Source organism: Heteronotia binoei, chromosome 21 (assembly GCF_032191835.1).
Source record: "Heteronotia binoei isolate CCM8104 ecotype False Entrance Well chromosome 21, APGP_CSIRO_Hbin_v1, whole genome shotgun sequence".
Classification (NCBI taxonomy): Eukaryota; Metazoa; Chordata; class Lepidosauria; order Squamata; family Gekkonidae; genus Heteronotia; species Heteronotia binoei.
This window is the reverse complement of record NC_083243.1, coordinates 15501472-15519276: the sequence shown is the minus strand read 5'-3', so window position 1 is coordinate 15519276 and position 17805 is coordinate 15501472. Positions and strand designations below refer to the sequence as shown.

Here is a 17805-nt window from a genome sequence, read left to right as displayed (position 1 = left end):
GCAGTGCCCAAGTCTCCTATGGAGCAAATGTATACAATTATTGTGCACAGGCTCATTCGACGCCTGAGCCACCTGGGCACAATCACTCTGGACCACATACAGTTTACCTTCCCTCTTTCCTGTCACAAGCAACTTTCCCCCACCTCCCAGGATTTTGCAGCAGGTTTTCTCAAATCTCACCTGGTATCCCTGGTCAAACCGTGTGCTAACACTCAACAGGTTAGACTGCAGTGAGGGTACATACAACACATTTTGCAACATACATTTCAGTGCAGGAAATTCCACATTGCCTGAGCAAACAGAATTGGCAGTGGTCCCATCAGCCAATCTCACATACTTATGCTCAGGACTGTCAATGTTTTTCAACAACTCCTTCTCGCAGCAGAGATGGCTCGTTGCCCCGGAGTCTAAAATCCAAGCAGACCCTGTGCTCTCTACTGCAGACGTGACCAGCCGGGTTGCTTCCTCACACGGGCTGGCGGTCCTCCGCTCTCGCCGCACACGCCCCCGCCTCTTCTCCCTCTCAGGGCAAGCTCGGGGCAGGTGCTGCGACGACCCGCATCCATAGCAGCGACGGACTGCAAACGCAGTCGGCTCCACTTCCTCCACCTTCGGACGCCTGCCAGCAGCAAAAGCTGGCTCATTCTTGGCTGTCTTCCCGGACACACCGATAACAGCACGCTGCCCGGCCGACACCCCCGGACAGCTCACGGCCGCAATTCTCTCTTGGAAGTCAAGCAGGTGGGCACAGACGTATTCCATGGTCAGGGTCGCTACGTCCACCGTCTCCAGAGAAGTTATCAGGGGAGTGTACTCAGGTGGCAACGACGACAGCAAAATGTACACTCTGTCGTCTGGAGCTACAGTCTTGCCTCTTGCCTCCAGCTCAACAAAACAGTCCGTTAGCCGTTTGATGTGATCTTTCACACACCCTCCAGCCGGCATAACGGTGCGGAACATCCTCCTTGTCAAGGCCATGAGGGAACCAGCAGTGGTGCTAACATGCACCGCACTCAACGCGTCCCAGGCAGCCTTGGGAGTGTCCTTCCCTCGCACATAAACCAGCTGGTCATCTCCTATAGATAGCACTATGTTGGCCAGTGCCTTATCCGATAACACAGTCTCGGCAGGAGATAAGTCAGCAGGGGGGTTACTCACGAACAGCCATTGCCCTTCACGCTTGAGGTAGTGTTGCATTCTCAGGCTCCACACCGCGTAGTTGGCTGAGGTGAGCTTCTCAACGGCTACTCCAAGCTGTTGCTGAGCCATCGTGCCGACTCCTCCTCACAGCTGGCTGCCGACGTCCCTCTGGCTCTCAAACAGAGAACGGTGGTGCTTCTGTGTCCTTCACCGGCGTTCCTCGCCTCCGGCTCTTTCCAAACTCACAGTCAGCTCAACTCTCAACTCTCTCCTCCGCGCAGCGGAACCGCCCTGGGCCCATAACCCTGTCGGAGCGGGAGTAGCAGAGTGAGGGAGATGACTTGCCCGACACAGGGCTTCAGGAAAGAAAATCAGGCAGACACGTGCAACTAGTGCCAAAAGGTGTATTAACATATATACACAACAAGTGCTCTCTTGTGCAGTCTATACAATATCACCTCCACGGACAAAGTGCTTCGCCTAACCACCATCTCACAGGGAGAGACCTGTGTGATGCACACACAGATCATATATAGTCCAAGCAGCCAATCCTGGCCGTGCTGACTCAGCAGATTGCATCACTTGGCTTCTGCCGGCTCAAGCCGGTCTGCTGATCAGGTCACTGTGACCTAGCCTGGCAGCTAGATCACCAGCTGTCATACTGTAGCTGTCAGACTGGGTTTATGTAGATTCTTGCTCCAACACACACACCCCTGATGTAGCCAATCCTCCTGGAGCTTCCAGTAGGCCCTGTACTTAGAGCCCTGTAAGGAATTCTAGCAGGACCTCCTTTGCATATTAGGCCACACACCTCTGATGTAGCCAATCCTCCTGGAGCTTCCAGTAGGCCCTGTACGAAGAGCCCTGTAAGGAATTCTAGCAGGACCTCCTTTGCATATTAGGCCACACACCTCTGATGTAGCCAATCCCCCTGAAGCTTACAGCAGGCCCTGTACGAAGAGCCCTGTAAGGAATTCTAGCAGGACCTCCTTTGCATATTAGGCCACACACCCCCTGATGCAGCCAGTCCCCCTGGAGCTTACAGTAGGCTCTGAACTAAGAGCCCTGTAAGCTCCTGGAGGATTGGCTGCATCGGGGGTGTGTGTGTGTGGCCTAACATGCAAAGGAGTTCCTGCTACAAAAAGGCTCTGCTCTCTATGACACACATACTGTGTATGAACAGGATAGATTTGCATTTACAACACGGTGATCTGCTGCCGTCCAGTTTGGCCCGCGGTCTCTAGAGGTCCGGGAACGGCAGAATCGTTCACCCACTGCTGCTTTGATTTTCCGTGGCCAGAACGAAGCACTCGAGAAGGAGCGGGCGCGGTCCGAAGAGGACATCAGGATCCTCACCAACAAGCTGCGAAAAAGATCCGCCTGGTTTCAAAAATTCGACGAAAAGATCGCAGCCGAGCTCCAGACGCTGGAGGTAAAGAGAGCCGTCTTCGAAAAGATCGCTTTGAAACGGAAGGCTGGGTCCCATTGTGAAAGTGTATAAGGTTGTCTGCACGAACTCCCGTGAATGAAATCCAGCTTCTGTTGTTCTTGTAGAAAGGGTTGTGGAAGATTTTCTTCAACGCCTCCCATGCCTCTCTGTGAATTTAAAAAGGCAAAAGTAGTCCCCTGTGCAAGCACCAGTCGTTTCCAACTCTGGGGTGACGCCGCTTTCACAACCCCCCTGATGTAGCCAATCCTCCAAGAGCATACAGGAGGCCCTGTACGAAGAGCCCTGTAAGGAATTCTAGCAGGACCTCCTTTGCATATTAGGCCACACACCCCTGATGTAGCCAATCCTCCTGGATCTTACAGTAGGCCCTATACTAAGAGCCCTGCAAGAAATTCTAGCAGGACCTCCTTTGCCTATTAGGCCCCACCCCCCTGATGTCGCCAATCCTCCAAGAGCTTACAGTAGGCCCTGTACAAAGAGCCCTGTAAGGAATTCTAGCAGGACCTTTGCATATTAGGCCACACACCCCTGATGTAGCCAATCCTCCTGGATCTTACAGTAGGCCCTGTATTAAGAGCCCTGTAAGGAATTCTAGCAGGACCTCCTTTGCATATTAGACCCCACCCCCCTGATGTAGCCAATCCTCCAAGAGCATACAGGAGGCCCTGTACAAAGAGCCCTGTAAGCTCCAGAAGGATTGGCTACATCGGGGGCGGGGTGGAGCCTAATATGCAAAGGAGTCACTGCTACGGAAAGAAAGCCCTGGGTCCGTGTCAGATCCGGTTCATCCGGGGAGCAAACAGATCTTTATACCCTCGTTAGGGCCGTTCTTGAGCCCGCCAAATGTAAATGTAAACACTGCAAATCCTGCGCAAAGCAGTGCAAATTGGTTCACACCGAACTCTCTCTCTTTCCAAACCATGAGTAGTTCAAGCCGGCTCCAGAAGGGGATAAGGCGGCCATGAGACACCGGCTCCAATCCCCTTCCCAGGGTAGAAAAGGATACTTATGAACGTTGCACGGAAACAGCAGAGCAGGTGTAATCCAGGCTCCCCCCAGATTCCCAGAGCCCAGGCCTCATTTTGGGCAGGAGCTCACAGGAGCTGATCTCTGGAACCTCTAAATCAGGGGTGTCGAACTCATTTGTTACGAGGGCTGGATCTGACATAAATGAGACCTCATTGGGCTGGGCCATGTTAGATTGGGCCGAGCCATGTTGGGCCAGGCCTTGTGTGTACCTGCTTAAGATTAGATAGCAGAACACAGCATAGCACAAATACAGAACACAGACAAGCACATCAAAACTTAAAACATGCTTAAAACATTAGCACTCATTGGTCTTAAAGATGCTTTCTTTGTATTTCTCCCATGGGATCCAGGGAACTGGGCAAAGGAAGCTCTGGCTCTTTCCTTTCTTCCCCAGGGGACTGCAGGGGGGGAGCCTCAGCCAATAGAAGGGAGGCTTGGCTCAGTAGCTCCGCTGTGCAATTGAGAGAACCTGGCAAAGAATGCTATTCCTCCCCAAGGGAGGAGCCTCAGCCAATGGAAAAAATAGAGGTTTTGCTCTAGAGCTCATGTGCAATTCAGCAAGCATTGCAAAGCAACTGTGATGCAGAAGGAAGCAAGATACAAGGAGAAGGAAGCAGATAACAGCCGGTTGCTCGGGGGCCTGATAGGAGCCCTCTGGGGGCCTGATTTGGCCCCTGAAGTGCGTGTTTGACATCCCTGCTCTAAATTGTATTGTGCTCTTTCTTTCTTACCTCCACCCCCGCCCCATACTTGCTTCTGAGCTTCATACCTCCTGTGAGAATTTTGCTGAACTCTGAGATTTGACAAACTTTCTAATATCTCCCCCCCCTAGAAAGAAATAGGAAAGTAACCCAAACATATCAAGCAGGCAAATGGAAATCTTCCTCATGCCACTGGGGCCGCACAGGAGAAAGTAATTTCAAAAGTACGATGGGAGTGAAGGTTTTACGATGACAGCTCTAATCCAAGAAGCATTTTGAGGCAGACGCTGAGCTGATAGGATTTAGTCCACCTTCCGGCGATGTCGGGGGTGGGTGCGGCGTATGCAAATGAGTTATGCAAATGAGTTGTGCGACTGAGCTCCGGCACCTCTTCTTCTACAAAATGACCCCAGCCGGAGCCAAAGGGACGATGATATCGGATTGGATTTATATCCCGCCCGAATCTCCTCCAGTGTCACGTTCTCCGGGTGAACCTCATTCCAGGCCAGGCCTTGGGCCAAAAGCTTGAACTCGGTGGAGTACTGAGAAACCGAGTCCCTACCCTGCTTCAGGGTCCGGATCTTCCGATCGGCGGCGGCTGCTTGCTGGCGGTTAGCAAAGGCTCCCGCCATATGATCCAGAAAGCTCTGGTAGTCACTCAGCAGGGGCGATGGGCTAGAAGCAAGGGGCTAGCCCATTGAGCTGCCTGCCTCTTTAAGAGGCTCACGGTGAAGCATAGCTTGGTCTTGTCGTTGGGGAAGTCTCTGGCACGTCATTCAATGTACAGTTTGCACTGTGCCAGGAAGGCAGAAAACTCCTCTCCTCTTCCCAGCGAACTTCTCTGGGGGAAGCACCGGGCACTTGGGTGGGGCAGCGACAATGGCTTGCTGCTGCTGTTGCAGGTGAGCCACCATTTGAGTGAGGTGCTGTCCCTGAGCGAGCAAAGCTGCTAGCTGCCCAGAGCCTCCGCTTGCCTCCTCATCCATCTTGTGGAGTGAGTGTGTGGGTGGGTGGAAGCAATCGGTCACGTTCTCAGGGTGCAGGCAGGCAGGAGTCCAAAGCTAGTCCAAGGTCAAAGTCCAGGAAGTCAAGCAGGAGCCAAGTCACCAATGCAGAATCACAAACTGGAATCAGAAGACTGCAGATTTATATTCTCTCTGAATCAGAGACTCAGAGCGGCTTTCAATCTCCTATATCTTCTCCCCCCACAACAGACACCCTGTGAGGTGGGTGGGGCTGAGGGGGCTCTCCCAGCAGCTGCCCTTTCAAGGACGGAGTCTCAGAGCGGCCTGCAATCTCCCATATCTTCTCCCCCCACAACAGACACCCTGTGAGGTGGGTGGGGCTGAGGGGGCTCTCCCAGCAGCTGCCCTTTCAAGGACAGAGTCTCAGAGCGGCCTGCAATCTCCCATATCTTCTCCCCCCACAACAGACACCCTGTGAGGTGGGTGGGGCTGAGGGGGCTCTCCCAGCAGCTGCCCTTTCAAGGACAGTCTCAGAGCAGCCTACAATCTCCCATATCTTCTCCCCCCACAACAGACACCCTGTGAGGTGGGTGCAGCTGAGAGGGCTCTCACAGCAGCTGCCCTTCCAAGGACAGAGCCTCAGAGCGGCCTGCGATCTCCTTTCCCTTCCTCCCCCACAACAGACACCCTGTGAGGTGGGTGCGGCTGAGAGGGCTCTCACAGCAGCTGCCCTTCCAAGGACAGAGCCTCAGAGTGGCCTGCGATCTCCTTTCCCTTCCTCCCCCACAACAGACACCCTGTGAGGTGGGTGCAGCTGAGAGAGCTCTCCCAGAAGCTGCCCTTTCAAGGACAACCTCTGCCAGAGCTCTGGCTAACCCAAGGCCATTCCAGCAGCTGCAAGGGGAGGAGTGGGGAATCAAACCCGGTTCTCCCAGATAAGAGTCCGCGTACTTCACCACGACACCAAACTGGCTCTCTAGTGCAGGGAGGTCGAACTCATTTGTTATGTGGGCCAGATCTGACATAAAGGAGACCCTGTTGGGCTGAGCCATGTCAGGTTGGGCCGAGCCATGCTGGGCTGGGCCACGTGTGTACCAGTTTAAGATTAGGTAACAGCAGGGGCCGTTTTGTAGAGAAATAGGAGGTGGAGCTCATCCAGGGATTGTTAAGCAGCTGCATGTACTATTCACTGGACAAGGAGGTGGAACTCTCAGAAAGGTTCAGGAGCTGTGCTCCTGTGAGCTCCCCCTGAATCCGAGGCCTGGGTAGCAGAGATATAAATTTTATAAAGAACACAAAAAACCACAAATATATTTTTTTTAAAAAAAAACTTGAAACATGCTTTAAATGTTAGCACTCATTGGATGCTTTCTTTGTATTTCTCCCATGGGATCCAGGGCACTGGGCAAAGGAAGCTCTGGCTCTTTCCTTCCTTCAGTGGACTGTGGGGGGGGGGGAGCCTCAGCCAATAGAAGGAAGAAAGGCTTGGCTCAGTAGCTCTGCTGTGCTATTGAGCAAGCCTTGCAAAGCAGGCTGCGATGCAGAAGGAAGCGAGCAAGAGGGAGAAGAAAGCAGATGACAGCCAGTTGCTTGGGGGCCTGATAGCAGCCCTCCGGGGGCCTAATTCGGCCCCCAAACTGCATGTTCGACACCCCTGCAGTGCAAGCTAGCATACATGAATAAAGAAATGGCAAGGGCCCTTGACACTTAGCCTCTATGCCCCTTGACACTCAGCCTCTATGCCCTGCTATCCAGAGGAACTGGTTGCCTCTATGTGACATAGGAGGTCCTGTGTGTGTGTGTGTGTGTGTGTGTGTGTGTGTGTGTTAAATTAGACTCATGGCTCCCAATCACTGAAGTCTTCTGTACTGCCAGACTTTAATGTTCTCCGTCCCAGACAGTTAAAAGTCCGCCAGAGGGCCTTCTCCGCCACTATACCCCAGAAGCTCATCGCCTTCTCTCTCTGTGAACGGCCCGTGATGCTCTTCTTTCCCTCAAAGGATGAGTACAACGCCAAGCTGAAACTCCTGCAAGAAAAGGAACAGAAACTGGACATTGATCTCCCGTTCTCGGAGAAGCTGCATGAGAAACTGAAGGAAAAGAGCGTCGCCGTTGAGGATCAGAAGGGCGCATGTACGGGTATGCCCTGAATCCATCGTGCGGGCTTGCAGCTGCTTCTGCCTGTCGTGGAACACTCGCTGTGATACTTCCTCAACATATGCTAGTGGAGGAGGTGTAGAAGGAGGGGAAGCCACTCATGAGGTCGTATTTCTCCTTACGTCCCACTCCCCTACTCACCCCTGTGATATCCTGCACAGGCAGCACAGACGATTACCTATTCCAGGTTAGAATCATAGAATCATAGAGTTGGAAGGGTCCTCCAGGGTCATCTAGTCCAACCCCCTGCACAATGCAGGAAGCTCACAAATACCTCCCCCTAAATTCACAGGATCATTGCTGTCAGATGGCCATCTAGCCTCTGTTTCAAAGGAGAGCCCACCACCTCCCGAGGAAGCCTGTTCCACTGAGGAACTGCTCTAACAGTCAGGAAGTTCTTCCTAATGCTGAGCCAGAAACTCTTTTGATTTTATTTCAACCCATTGGTTCTGGGGCCACAGAAAACAATCCCTCACCATCCTCTATAGGACAGCCCTTCAGGTACTTGAAGATGGTGATCCTATCACCTCTCAGCCATCTCCTCTCCAGGCTAAACATGCCCAGCTCCTTCAACCTTTCTCCATAGGACTTGGTCTCCAGACCCCTCACCATCTTCATCCTCCTCCTCTGGATCCGTTCCAGTTTGTCTGTAGCCTTCTTAAAATGCAGTGCCCGAAACTGAACACAGTACAGGGTTAGAAAATTCATGGAGATTTACAGTGGCGCCTGGGAAGGGTGGGTTTTGGGGAGGGGAGGGACCTCAGCCGGGCATAGGCTCCACCCTCCATGGCGACCATTTTCTCCAGGGGAACTGATCTCTCCAGTCCAGAGAAGTGCTGTAATTCCAGGGGATCCCCAGGTCCCTCCTGAAAGCTTGGCATCGACCTAGTTCCGACCTATCTGCTCCATCACAGCCCCTCTTGTCACGAGACTGGCAGTGGCTCCAGCATCGGCGTCACTGCAGGGCTTTTTTTTTTTTGTAGTAAGAACTCCTGTGCCTATTAGGCCACGCCCCCCTGATGTAGCCAATCCTCCTGGAGCTTCCAGTAGGCCCTGTACTGAGAGCCCTGTAAGGAATTCTAGCAGGACCTCCTTTGCATATTAGGTTACACCCACCCCTGATGCAGCCAATCCTCCTGGAGCTTCCAGTAGGCCCTGTACTGAGAGCCCTGTAAGGAATTCTAGCAGGACCTCCTTTGCATATTAGGTTACACCCACCCCTGATGCAGCCAATCCTCCTGGAGCTTCCAGTAGGCCCTGTAAGGAATTCTAGCAGGACCTCCTTTGCATATTAGGCCACACACCCCCTGATGTAGCCAATCCAAGAGCTTACAGAGCTCTTCTTACAGGGCCTGCTGTCAGCTCATGGAAGATTGGCTACTTCAGGGGGGTGTGGCCTACTATGCAAAAGGAGCTCCTGCCACACAAAAAAAAGCCCTGACAACTACCTTCCCCCACAAATACCCAGTGCTCCAGGTGCAGAAGATAACCGGTAAGCCCCCTCCAGGATCCTTGGCCAAACTGGGCTGGAGAAAAATTGCCGCCTCATATGAACATATGAAGCTGCCTTCTACTGAATCAGACCTTTGGTCCATCAAAGTCAGTATTGTCTATTCAGACTGGCAGCAGCTCTCCAGGCTCTCAAGCTGAGGTTTTTCACACCTATTTGCCTGAACGCTTTTTAGTTGGAGATGCTGGGGATTGAACCTGGGACCTTCTGCTTCCCAAGCAGATGCTCTACCACTGAGCCACCATCCCTCCCGCCTCACTCTAACACGACAATCTGCATTTCCCTGGGCGAGTAAGAAAGGACCACGAGAACTAAGCACCGATGCAGCCCTTCCTGCCCTCCCTCTCATGACCTGCCTCAGTTCACAGATTCAGCATTCGAGGGTTGTCATTAGAATGATTGATAGGAGTCTCACAAGAGGAACTCTTGAGAGCCGATTTGGTGTAGTGGTTATTTTGCGGACTCTTCTCCGGGAGAACGGGGTTTGATTCCCCACTCCTCCACTCGCAGCTGCTGGAATGGCCTTGGGTCAGCCATAGCTCTGGCAGAGGTTGTCCTTGAAAGGGCAGCTGCTGTGAGAGCCCTCTCCAGCCCCACACACCTCACAAGGTATCTGTTGTTGGGGAAGAAGATAAAGGAGATTGTGAGCTTTTCTGATTCAGTATTGTCTACTCAGACTGGCAGCGGCTCTCCAGGGTCTCAAGCTGAGGCTTTTCACACCTACTTGCCTGGACCCTTTTTAGTTGGAGATGCAGGGGATTGAACCCGGGACCTTCTGCTTACCAAGCAGATGCTATACCACTGAGCCACAGCCCCATTCATGGCTCTCCAGGGTCTCAAGCTGAGGTTTTTCATGCCTACTTGCCTGGACCCTTTTCAGTTGGAGATGCCGGGGATTGAACCTGGGACCTTCTGCTTACCAAGCAGATGCTCTACCACTGAGCCACCATCCCTCCCCTGCTCTCCAGGGTCTCAAGCTGAGGTTTTTCACTCGCCTGGACCCTTTTTAGTTGGAGATGCTGGGGATTGAACCCAGGACCTTCTGCTTACCAAGCAGATGCTCTGCCACTGAGCCACCGTCCCTCCCCTGCTCTCCAGGGCCTCAAGCTGAGGTTTTTCACTCCTACTTGCCTGGACCCTTTTTAGTTGGAGATGCAGGGGATTGAACCCAGGACCTTCTGCTTACCAAGCAGATGCTCTACCACTGAGCCACAGCCCCATTCATGGCTCTCCAGGGCCTCAAGCGGAGGTTTTTCTCGCCTACTTGCCTGGACGCTTTCAGTTGGAGATGCCGGGGATCGAACCTGGGACCTGCTGCTTACCAAGCAGATGCTCTACCCCTGTATAGTGTATGTTCGAGTCTTCGCCTGAGGCTCAAAGTCCCATTTCCTTTCTTCTTGAGCAGAATTGTGCGAGGAAGAGATCACACTGCAGAAGTCCATTGAGTACTCCCTGAAGGAGATCCTCAGGCTGAGAAGACTGAAGGTAATCCTTGTTCCCGCCGGGTACCCTCCGTTGCGAACATCGCATGCAGCTAGTTCCCAGTCCCCCCCACCCCACCGCCCCACTCACACACTGTCTAGCTCAGGGGTGTCCAGACTCATTTGTTGAGGGCTGGATCTGACACAAATGAGACCTTGTCGGGCCGGGCCATGTGTGTCATAAAATCTTGTGCCAGCTAGCAGAGAAAAAGTTTTAAAAAGGGCACAGGCAAACACAAAGATTTTAAAAACTTTAAAAAAATAAAACATGCTTCAAACAGTAGCATTTGTTGGTCTTAAAGGTGCTTTCTTAGTATCTCTCCCATGAGATCCGGGGAACTGGGTAAAGGAAGCCCTGGCTCTTTCCTTCCTTCCCCAGGGGACCAGGAGGGGGAGGAGCCTCAGCCAATAGAAGGAAGAGAGGCTTGGCTCAGTAGCTCAGCACGGTGCTTGAGAGAGCCTGGCAAAGCGAGCTATCTGTTTCCTCCTTCCTCCCCAAAGGAGAATCCTCAGCCAATGAAGAAAATAGAGGCTTTGCTCCGTATAGCTCCTGTGCGATTGAGCAAGCCTTGCAAAGCAATCTGTGATTCAGAAGGAAGCAAGAGAGAGGAAGAAGGAAGCAGATGGCAACCAGTTGCTCGGGGGGCCTGATAGGAACCCTCCGGGGGACTGATTCAGCCCCTGGACTTCATGTTTGACACCCCTGGTCTAGCTGGAGCTCTCTTATCTTGCTGGTCCCATTCATGAAAGGTCACTTCCCCGCACTTCTAGCAGGCCCATGAACTTTAGATTGCCCCTAAAGGAATCAGCTGTCGAGAAGACGGCAAGTTGGCAGCTGCTTCGCATCAGAGAACCAGGAGGCCAGCTTCTCTGCCTTTCGCCTTTGGTTGCACCCTTTCTCCAAGGAGCACAGGCTGTGTTAATCTTCGGCCTTCCTCTCCATGTCTTACCTGAGCGATGGGAGGGCAGGCGGAGGGTAAGCTTCATGGCTGCGCGGGGATTCGAACCTGGAACTCCCCCGTCCAAGAGCAGCAACCTCTCCACGACACTGTTGCACCTGCACTTCACACACGCCTCTGCTCCATACGTTTCTCTAATCCCCTCTTAGAATCATAGAGTTGGAAAGGACCTCCGTTGTCGTCTGGTCCCCTACACAATGCAGGAAATCCAGAAATACCTCACACACACACACACATCCCCCGTGACCCCTGCAGGCTCCATCCCCAGAAGATGCCAAAACGCTCCAGGATCCCTTGCCAATCTGGCCTGGAGAAAAATTGCTTCCTGACCCCAAAGTGGTGAACAGCATTTCCCTGGGTGTGGAAGAAGGGCCATGAGAACTAAACATTGATGCCACCCTTCCTGCCCTCCTTCTCATAGAATCATAGAGTTGGAAAGGACCTCCAGGGTCATCTAGTCCAACCCCCTGCACAATGCAGGAAACCCACAAACACCTCCCCCTAAATTCACAGGATCCTCATTGCTGTCAGGTGGCCATCTAGCCTCTGTTTAAGAACCTCCAAGGAAGGAGAGCCCACCACCTCCCAAGGAAGCCTGTTCCACTGAGGAACCGCTCTAAACTCACAAACACGTTTCCCCTAAATTCACAGGATCCTTATTGCTATCAGATGGCCATCTAGCCTCTGTTTAAGAACCTCCAAGGAAGGAGAGCCCACCACCTCCCAAGGAAGCCTGTTCCACTGAGGAACCGCTCTAAACTCACAAACACCTCCCCATAAATTCACAGGATCTTCATTGCTGTCAGATGACCATCTAGCCTCTGTTTCAAAACCTCCAAGGAAGGAGAGCCCACCACCTCCCGAGGAAGCCTGTTCCACTGAGGAACTGCTCTAAACTCACAAACACCTCCCCCTAAATTCACAGGATCTTCATTGCTGTCAGATGACCATCTAGCCTCTGTTGAAAAACCTCCGAGGAAGGAGAGCCCACCACCTCTTGAGGAAGCCTGTTCCATTGAGGAACCGCTCTAAACTCACAAAAACCTCCCCCTAAATTCACAGGATCTTCATTGCTTTCAGATGGCCATCCAGCCTCTGTTTAAAAACCTCCAAGGAAGGAGAGCCTCCACCTCCCGAGAAAGCCTGTTCCACTGAGGAACCACTCTAACGGTCAGGAAGTTCTTCCTAATGTTGAGCCAGAAACTCTTCTGATTTAATTTCAACCCGCTGGTTCTGGTCCAACTTTCTGGTGCAACAGAAAACAATTCCACCCCATATATGACAGCCTTTCATGTTCTTGAAGATGGTGATCAGATCACCTCTCAGCCGCCTCCTCTCCAGGCTAAACATCCCCAGCTCCTTCAACCTTTCCTCCTAGGACTTGGTCTCCAGACCCCTCAGCATCTTTGTCACCCTCCTCTGGACCCATTCATGATCTGCCTAATTCACAGAATCAGCATTGCTGTCAGATGGCCACCTGGCCTCTGTTTAAAAATCTCCATGGAAAGAGAGCCCGCCACCTCCTGAGGAAGCCTGTACATGCAGCCAGCTGGGTGACCTTGGGTCAGTCCCATTTCTTTCAGAGCTGTTTACTCGAGAGCAGTTCTCTCAGAATGTCTGTTGGGGGGAGGAAGGGAAGGAGGGTGTAAGCTGCTCTGAGAAGGACGAGGTATAAATCCAATCTGTTTTTTCTTATCCTCCCCCCCCCCCCCCCCAAGATTCTAAGGAACTCAGTCTAGTAACCACCAGGACATGTTTTATTTGATCAATAATACTCAGTATAGTGAAAAAAATACCAGCTAATACAAACAAACAAACACATTCCTTTATTGGCATATATCAGATTATGAATAAGGCAAAAAAGAGATACAGATATAACAAAATAAACCAGTCGTATACAGCTACGCATTAGACAATCGATCCTTGATTACTGTACTCAAGAATAAAGTGACCTTTTCAGTTATTTCAGGTGACAAATCATTCAGAAGACGGTATACCTTTGCAGCATCTGAGCGACTTGTCATATTGAGCAGAACCGGGTCTAGAAACCTAAGGCGTATAGTATTGTATTGAGAGCAGTAAAGAAGAATATGGGACAACGAATCAGCTTTTTAGGGCTTGTAGAATCTTTCGGGCTCAAGTGCCGTGTTCTACTGGAGAAAGTTTTCCTTCCAGACGTTTCGTTCTCAGCTGCGGAGAACATCCTCGGTGGCGTTGCAGCCGGAGCAGGTGCTCTGAGCCCGAAAGATTCTACAAACCCTAATGATGTTACCAGCCGTGAAAACCTGAAATCTTTGAGAATCAGCTTGTGTTAAGTTGCATGTACAAAGTCTTAAGGAGAGTGGGATTTTTTTATATCTACCATTGATGACTGCTGATGGGATAGCATTACATCTGGCAAGAGTCAATGCTCTGCGCACTTGTCGAATGTGGAGAGTTGATAGATAAGAAGGCAGATGACCGATAATTGGGGAAATTCCAAAATCCAAGATATATTTGGAGCAACGATTAGTTTTTGCAACTCTATAGCTAAGATTCTACATTTAATTAGATAATACGCATTTGTAAAAGGGAGCATGTAGAGAGAATCCATAGATAAACCTAAGGTGGATATTTTCTTCTCTAATATATGACAAAGCAGCCCCGTGGCGCAGAGCGGTAAAGCTGCAGTACTGCAGTCCGAGCTCTCTGCTCATGACCTGAGTTCAATCCCGGCGGAAGCTGGGTTCAGGTAGCTGGCTCGAGGTTGACTCAGCCTTCCATCCTTCCGAGGTCGGTAAACAGAGCATCCAGCTTGCCGGGGGGAAAGTGTAGAGGACTGGGGAAGGCAAGGGCAAACCACCCTGTTAAAAAGAAGTCTGCTGTGAAAACATCTAGATGCGATGTCACCCCAGAGTCGGAAAATGAATGGTGCTTGCACAGGGGACTACCTTTACCTTTTTTTGGAAGACATGGAAGAGAATCAACTCAAGTCAATGTCTTTACTCCCAGAATCATTTCCGGGGTGAAATCAGCAACCTCCGGGAGACGGTGAACCAGCAGCTGCTCACGTTCTCAGAGTCTCTGAAGTTTCTGGAGAGAGACAACTACGAGGCAAACAGGAAGATCTACATTTTGAATGCAGAGAACGCCCGGTTTAGAGAAGTGAGTATTGCTGGGAGGGACCCTGTTTTCCAGGGGTCATTTTGTAGAAAAGGAAGTGCCAGAGCTCATTAGCGCAACTCATTTGCCTATGCCACACACCCGTGACATCACCGGAAAGTATACTAAATTATATCAGCTCAGCATTTACCTTGAAGTGCTTCTTAGATTAGAGTTGTCATCAATAAAACCTTCCTCAGAGCCAGTTTGGTCTAGTGGTGAAGTGTGCGGACTCTTATCTGGGAGAACCAGGTTTGATTCCCCACTCCTCCACATGCACCTGCTGGAATGGCCTTGGGTCAGCCATAGCTCTGGCAGAGGTTGTCCTTGAAAGGGCAACTGCTGTGAGAGCCCTCTCCGCCCCACCCACCTCACAGGGAGTCTGTTGTGGGGGAGGAAGGGAAAGGAGATTGTGAGCCGCTCTGAGACTCTTCGGAGTGGAGGGCGGGATATAAATCCAATATCTTCATCTTCCTCCTGTTAATACTTTTTAAATGACTTTCTCCTATGTGGCCGCAGTGGCATGAGGAAGATTTCCACCCGTCTGCTTGATATTTTTTTCATTTATTTTCCTATTTTTTTGTGGCGGAAAATATTAGAAAATTTGTCAGATCTTCGAGTTCAGCCAAATTCTCACGGGGGGTTGGAACAATGGAGCCCAGAAGCAAGTATTTTGGGCTGAGGGGTAAGAAAGAAAGAGCACAGCAAAGTTTTGAGGTTCCAGAGCTCCGCTCCTGTGAGCTCCTGACCAAAGTGAGGCCTGCTGTTTTCAACAGCGACAGCAATAAAAATCTTAAGATCCTTGGTGGAAGAACAGAGCAAAATCTTTAGAAGGCCAAGCCAAGAAAGAGCTTCATATTTTAACAGTAGAAGTACAAGCCTGGATTCTGTATTCTGCTTCTCTTTGATCAGGAGAGCCAGTTTGGTGTAGTGATTAAGTGTGCAGACTCTTATCTGGGAGAACCGGGTTTGATTCCCCACTCCTCCACTTGCAGCTGCTGGAATGGCCTCGGGTCAGCCATAGCCCTGGCAGAGGTTGTCCTTGAAAGGGCAGCTGCTGGGAGAGCCCTCTCAGCCCCACCCACCTCACAGGGTGTCTGTTGTGGGGGAGGGCAATAAAGGAGATTGTAGGCCGCTCTGAGACTCTGTCCTTGAAAGGGCAGCTGCTGTGAGAGCCCTCTGCAGCCCCACCCACCTCACAGGGTGTTTGTTGTGGGGGAGGAAGGTAAAGGAGATTGTAGGCCGCTTTGAGACTCTGTCCTTGAAAGGGCAGCTGCTGTGAGAGCCCTCTCAGCCCACCCAACTCACAGGGTGTCTGTTGTGGGGGGAGAAGATATAGGAGATTGTAAGCCGCTCTCTGATTCAGAGAGAAGGGCAGGGTATAAATATTCTCTTCTTCTTCTTCTTCCATCTCTCCTGCCCGCCCACCCCTTTTGGAGCCTGCAACTTCTGTTGACACCACCCGATGTCTTCCAATGAGTAAGAAGCACTTAGTGTTAGAGGAACAGCCTTGCCCTCTCCCAGCAATGGAGAATCTTCTGTGCAATAGCCAGAGTAGAACCATGGAATAGAACAGGGGTGGCCAACGGTAGCTCTCCAGATGTTTTTTGCCTACAACTCCCATCAGCCCCAGCCAGCATGGCCAATGGCTGGGGCTGATGGGAGTTGTAGGCAAGCTACCGTTGGCCACCCCTGGAGTAGAATCATAGAATCCTAGAGTTGGAAGGGACCTCCAGGGTCATCTTGTCCAACCCCCTGCACAATGCAGGAAACTCACAAACACCTCCCCCTAAATTCACAAGATTCTCATTGCTGTCAGATGGCCATCTAGCCTCCGTTTTAAAACCTCCAAGGAAGGAGAGCCTACCACCTCCCGGGGAAGCCTGTTCCACTGAGGAACCACTCTAACGGTCAGGAAGTTCTTCCTAATGTGCCTTGTTGCTGGCCCTCCAAAGGAACTGGTTGGCCACTTTGTGAGATGGGATGCTGGACTGGATGGGCCACTGGGTCCGATTCAGCAGGGCTTTTCTTATGTTCTAATGAAGGCCTCTGCCTCTTTGACCTGTTGTTGGCCCTCCAGAGGAACTGGTTGGCCTCTGCGTGAGGCAGGATAAGACCAGACGGATTACTGGTCTGATCCAGCAGTGCTCTTACTGTGTTCTAATGAAGGCCTCAGCCTCTATGACCTGTTGTTGGCCCTCCAGAGGAACTGGTTGGCCACTGTGTGAAGCAGGATGGCAGACCAGATGGGCCTCTGATCTAATCCAGCAGGCCTCTTCTGACGTTCTTAAAGGCAGGTGATGACACTTGTTACCGTACCATACCAAACCTTTAATGGCGTAACAGTTGCAAATAAAAAGACACAGAATATAAAAATTTAAACATTGGAGATAAAATCAAAATGAAACCGAGTTTACAGATGCGTTCATACGTGGCCGGATTTAAGTTTAAGGATGTCAGCCAAAATTTTTGCCACAGCGTCGCTAACCTCCCCTTCAGTATCGTTCAATAAATAATGACAGGGTGGCAGAATAGACAAATCTGGGGAGAAAGCAAGCTTGCAAAATAACTCTTTACGGAGATTATGATAAAAGGAGCAATCAAGCAATATATGCTGAATTGAGTTGGGAATATTCGCTCTACAGGAACAGAGTCTGTCGCCTAAAGAGACTCGATGATATCTCCCTTGTAAAACTTTGGAGGGAAACGCATTTAGTCTAGCTAACATAAATGCCCTGCGATGACTTGGAATGGTTGTCTGATAGATAATGGGGCATTTTGCCACAGAAAGCATAAAGACCTAAGGAACTGGGGAGCAAATATAAGGGTCTGTTGGCCATAGTTTCGTTTCCTTCAACTCCCACAGTCTCAGTTTAATACATCTGAAGATATATGACTCGTCAGAAGTAAAAAAATCATCAACCTCTATCCCCAGCTGCTTGTTTGGACATAAGCACTGCTGTCCAGGATGAAATATATGGGTCTCTTTTCATACAATCAAGAAGGCTGTTAGGATCTGTTCTAAAGTGAATTTTGAGCCAGAATTTAAACACTGCAATCCAGGCTTTTGTCTCCACCAAAGACTGACCCACTTCAGAGCAGAGAGCAAAGTAGGACGCACATTTTGGCCTACCAAGAATTTGTCTAAAGAATGAGGCTTGAATGCCCTCCACTTGTGTTAAACCATCTCTGAACGTCTCTTGCTTAAAAAAACCCCATGGCGTCACTATTGAGTTGGTGGCAGCTTTACTGCTTGACCACACTTTCCTCCT

General features: G+C 51.0%; 1 protein-coding gene across 1 annotated transcript in view; it reads left to right on the top strand.

The window, feature by feature from the left end:
* The window catches only part of LOC132589001 (paramyosin-like), a 61706-nt gene that overhangs the window by 43757 nt on the left and 144 nt on the right, over positions 1–17805 (top strand). Inside the window, exons 13-16 of the mRNA XM_060261513.1 lie at positions 2366–2572; positions 7286–7424; positions 10358–10437; positions 14384–14536. Of these exons, the coding sequence (XP_060117496.1) occupies positions 2366–2572; positions 7286–7424; positions 10358–10437; positions 14384–14536 (579 nt within the window). The remainder of the gene's footprint in view (positions 1–2365; positions 2573–7285; positions 7425–10357; positions 10438–14383; positions 14537–17805) is intronic.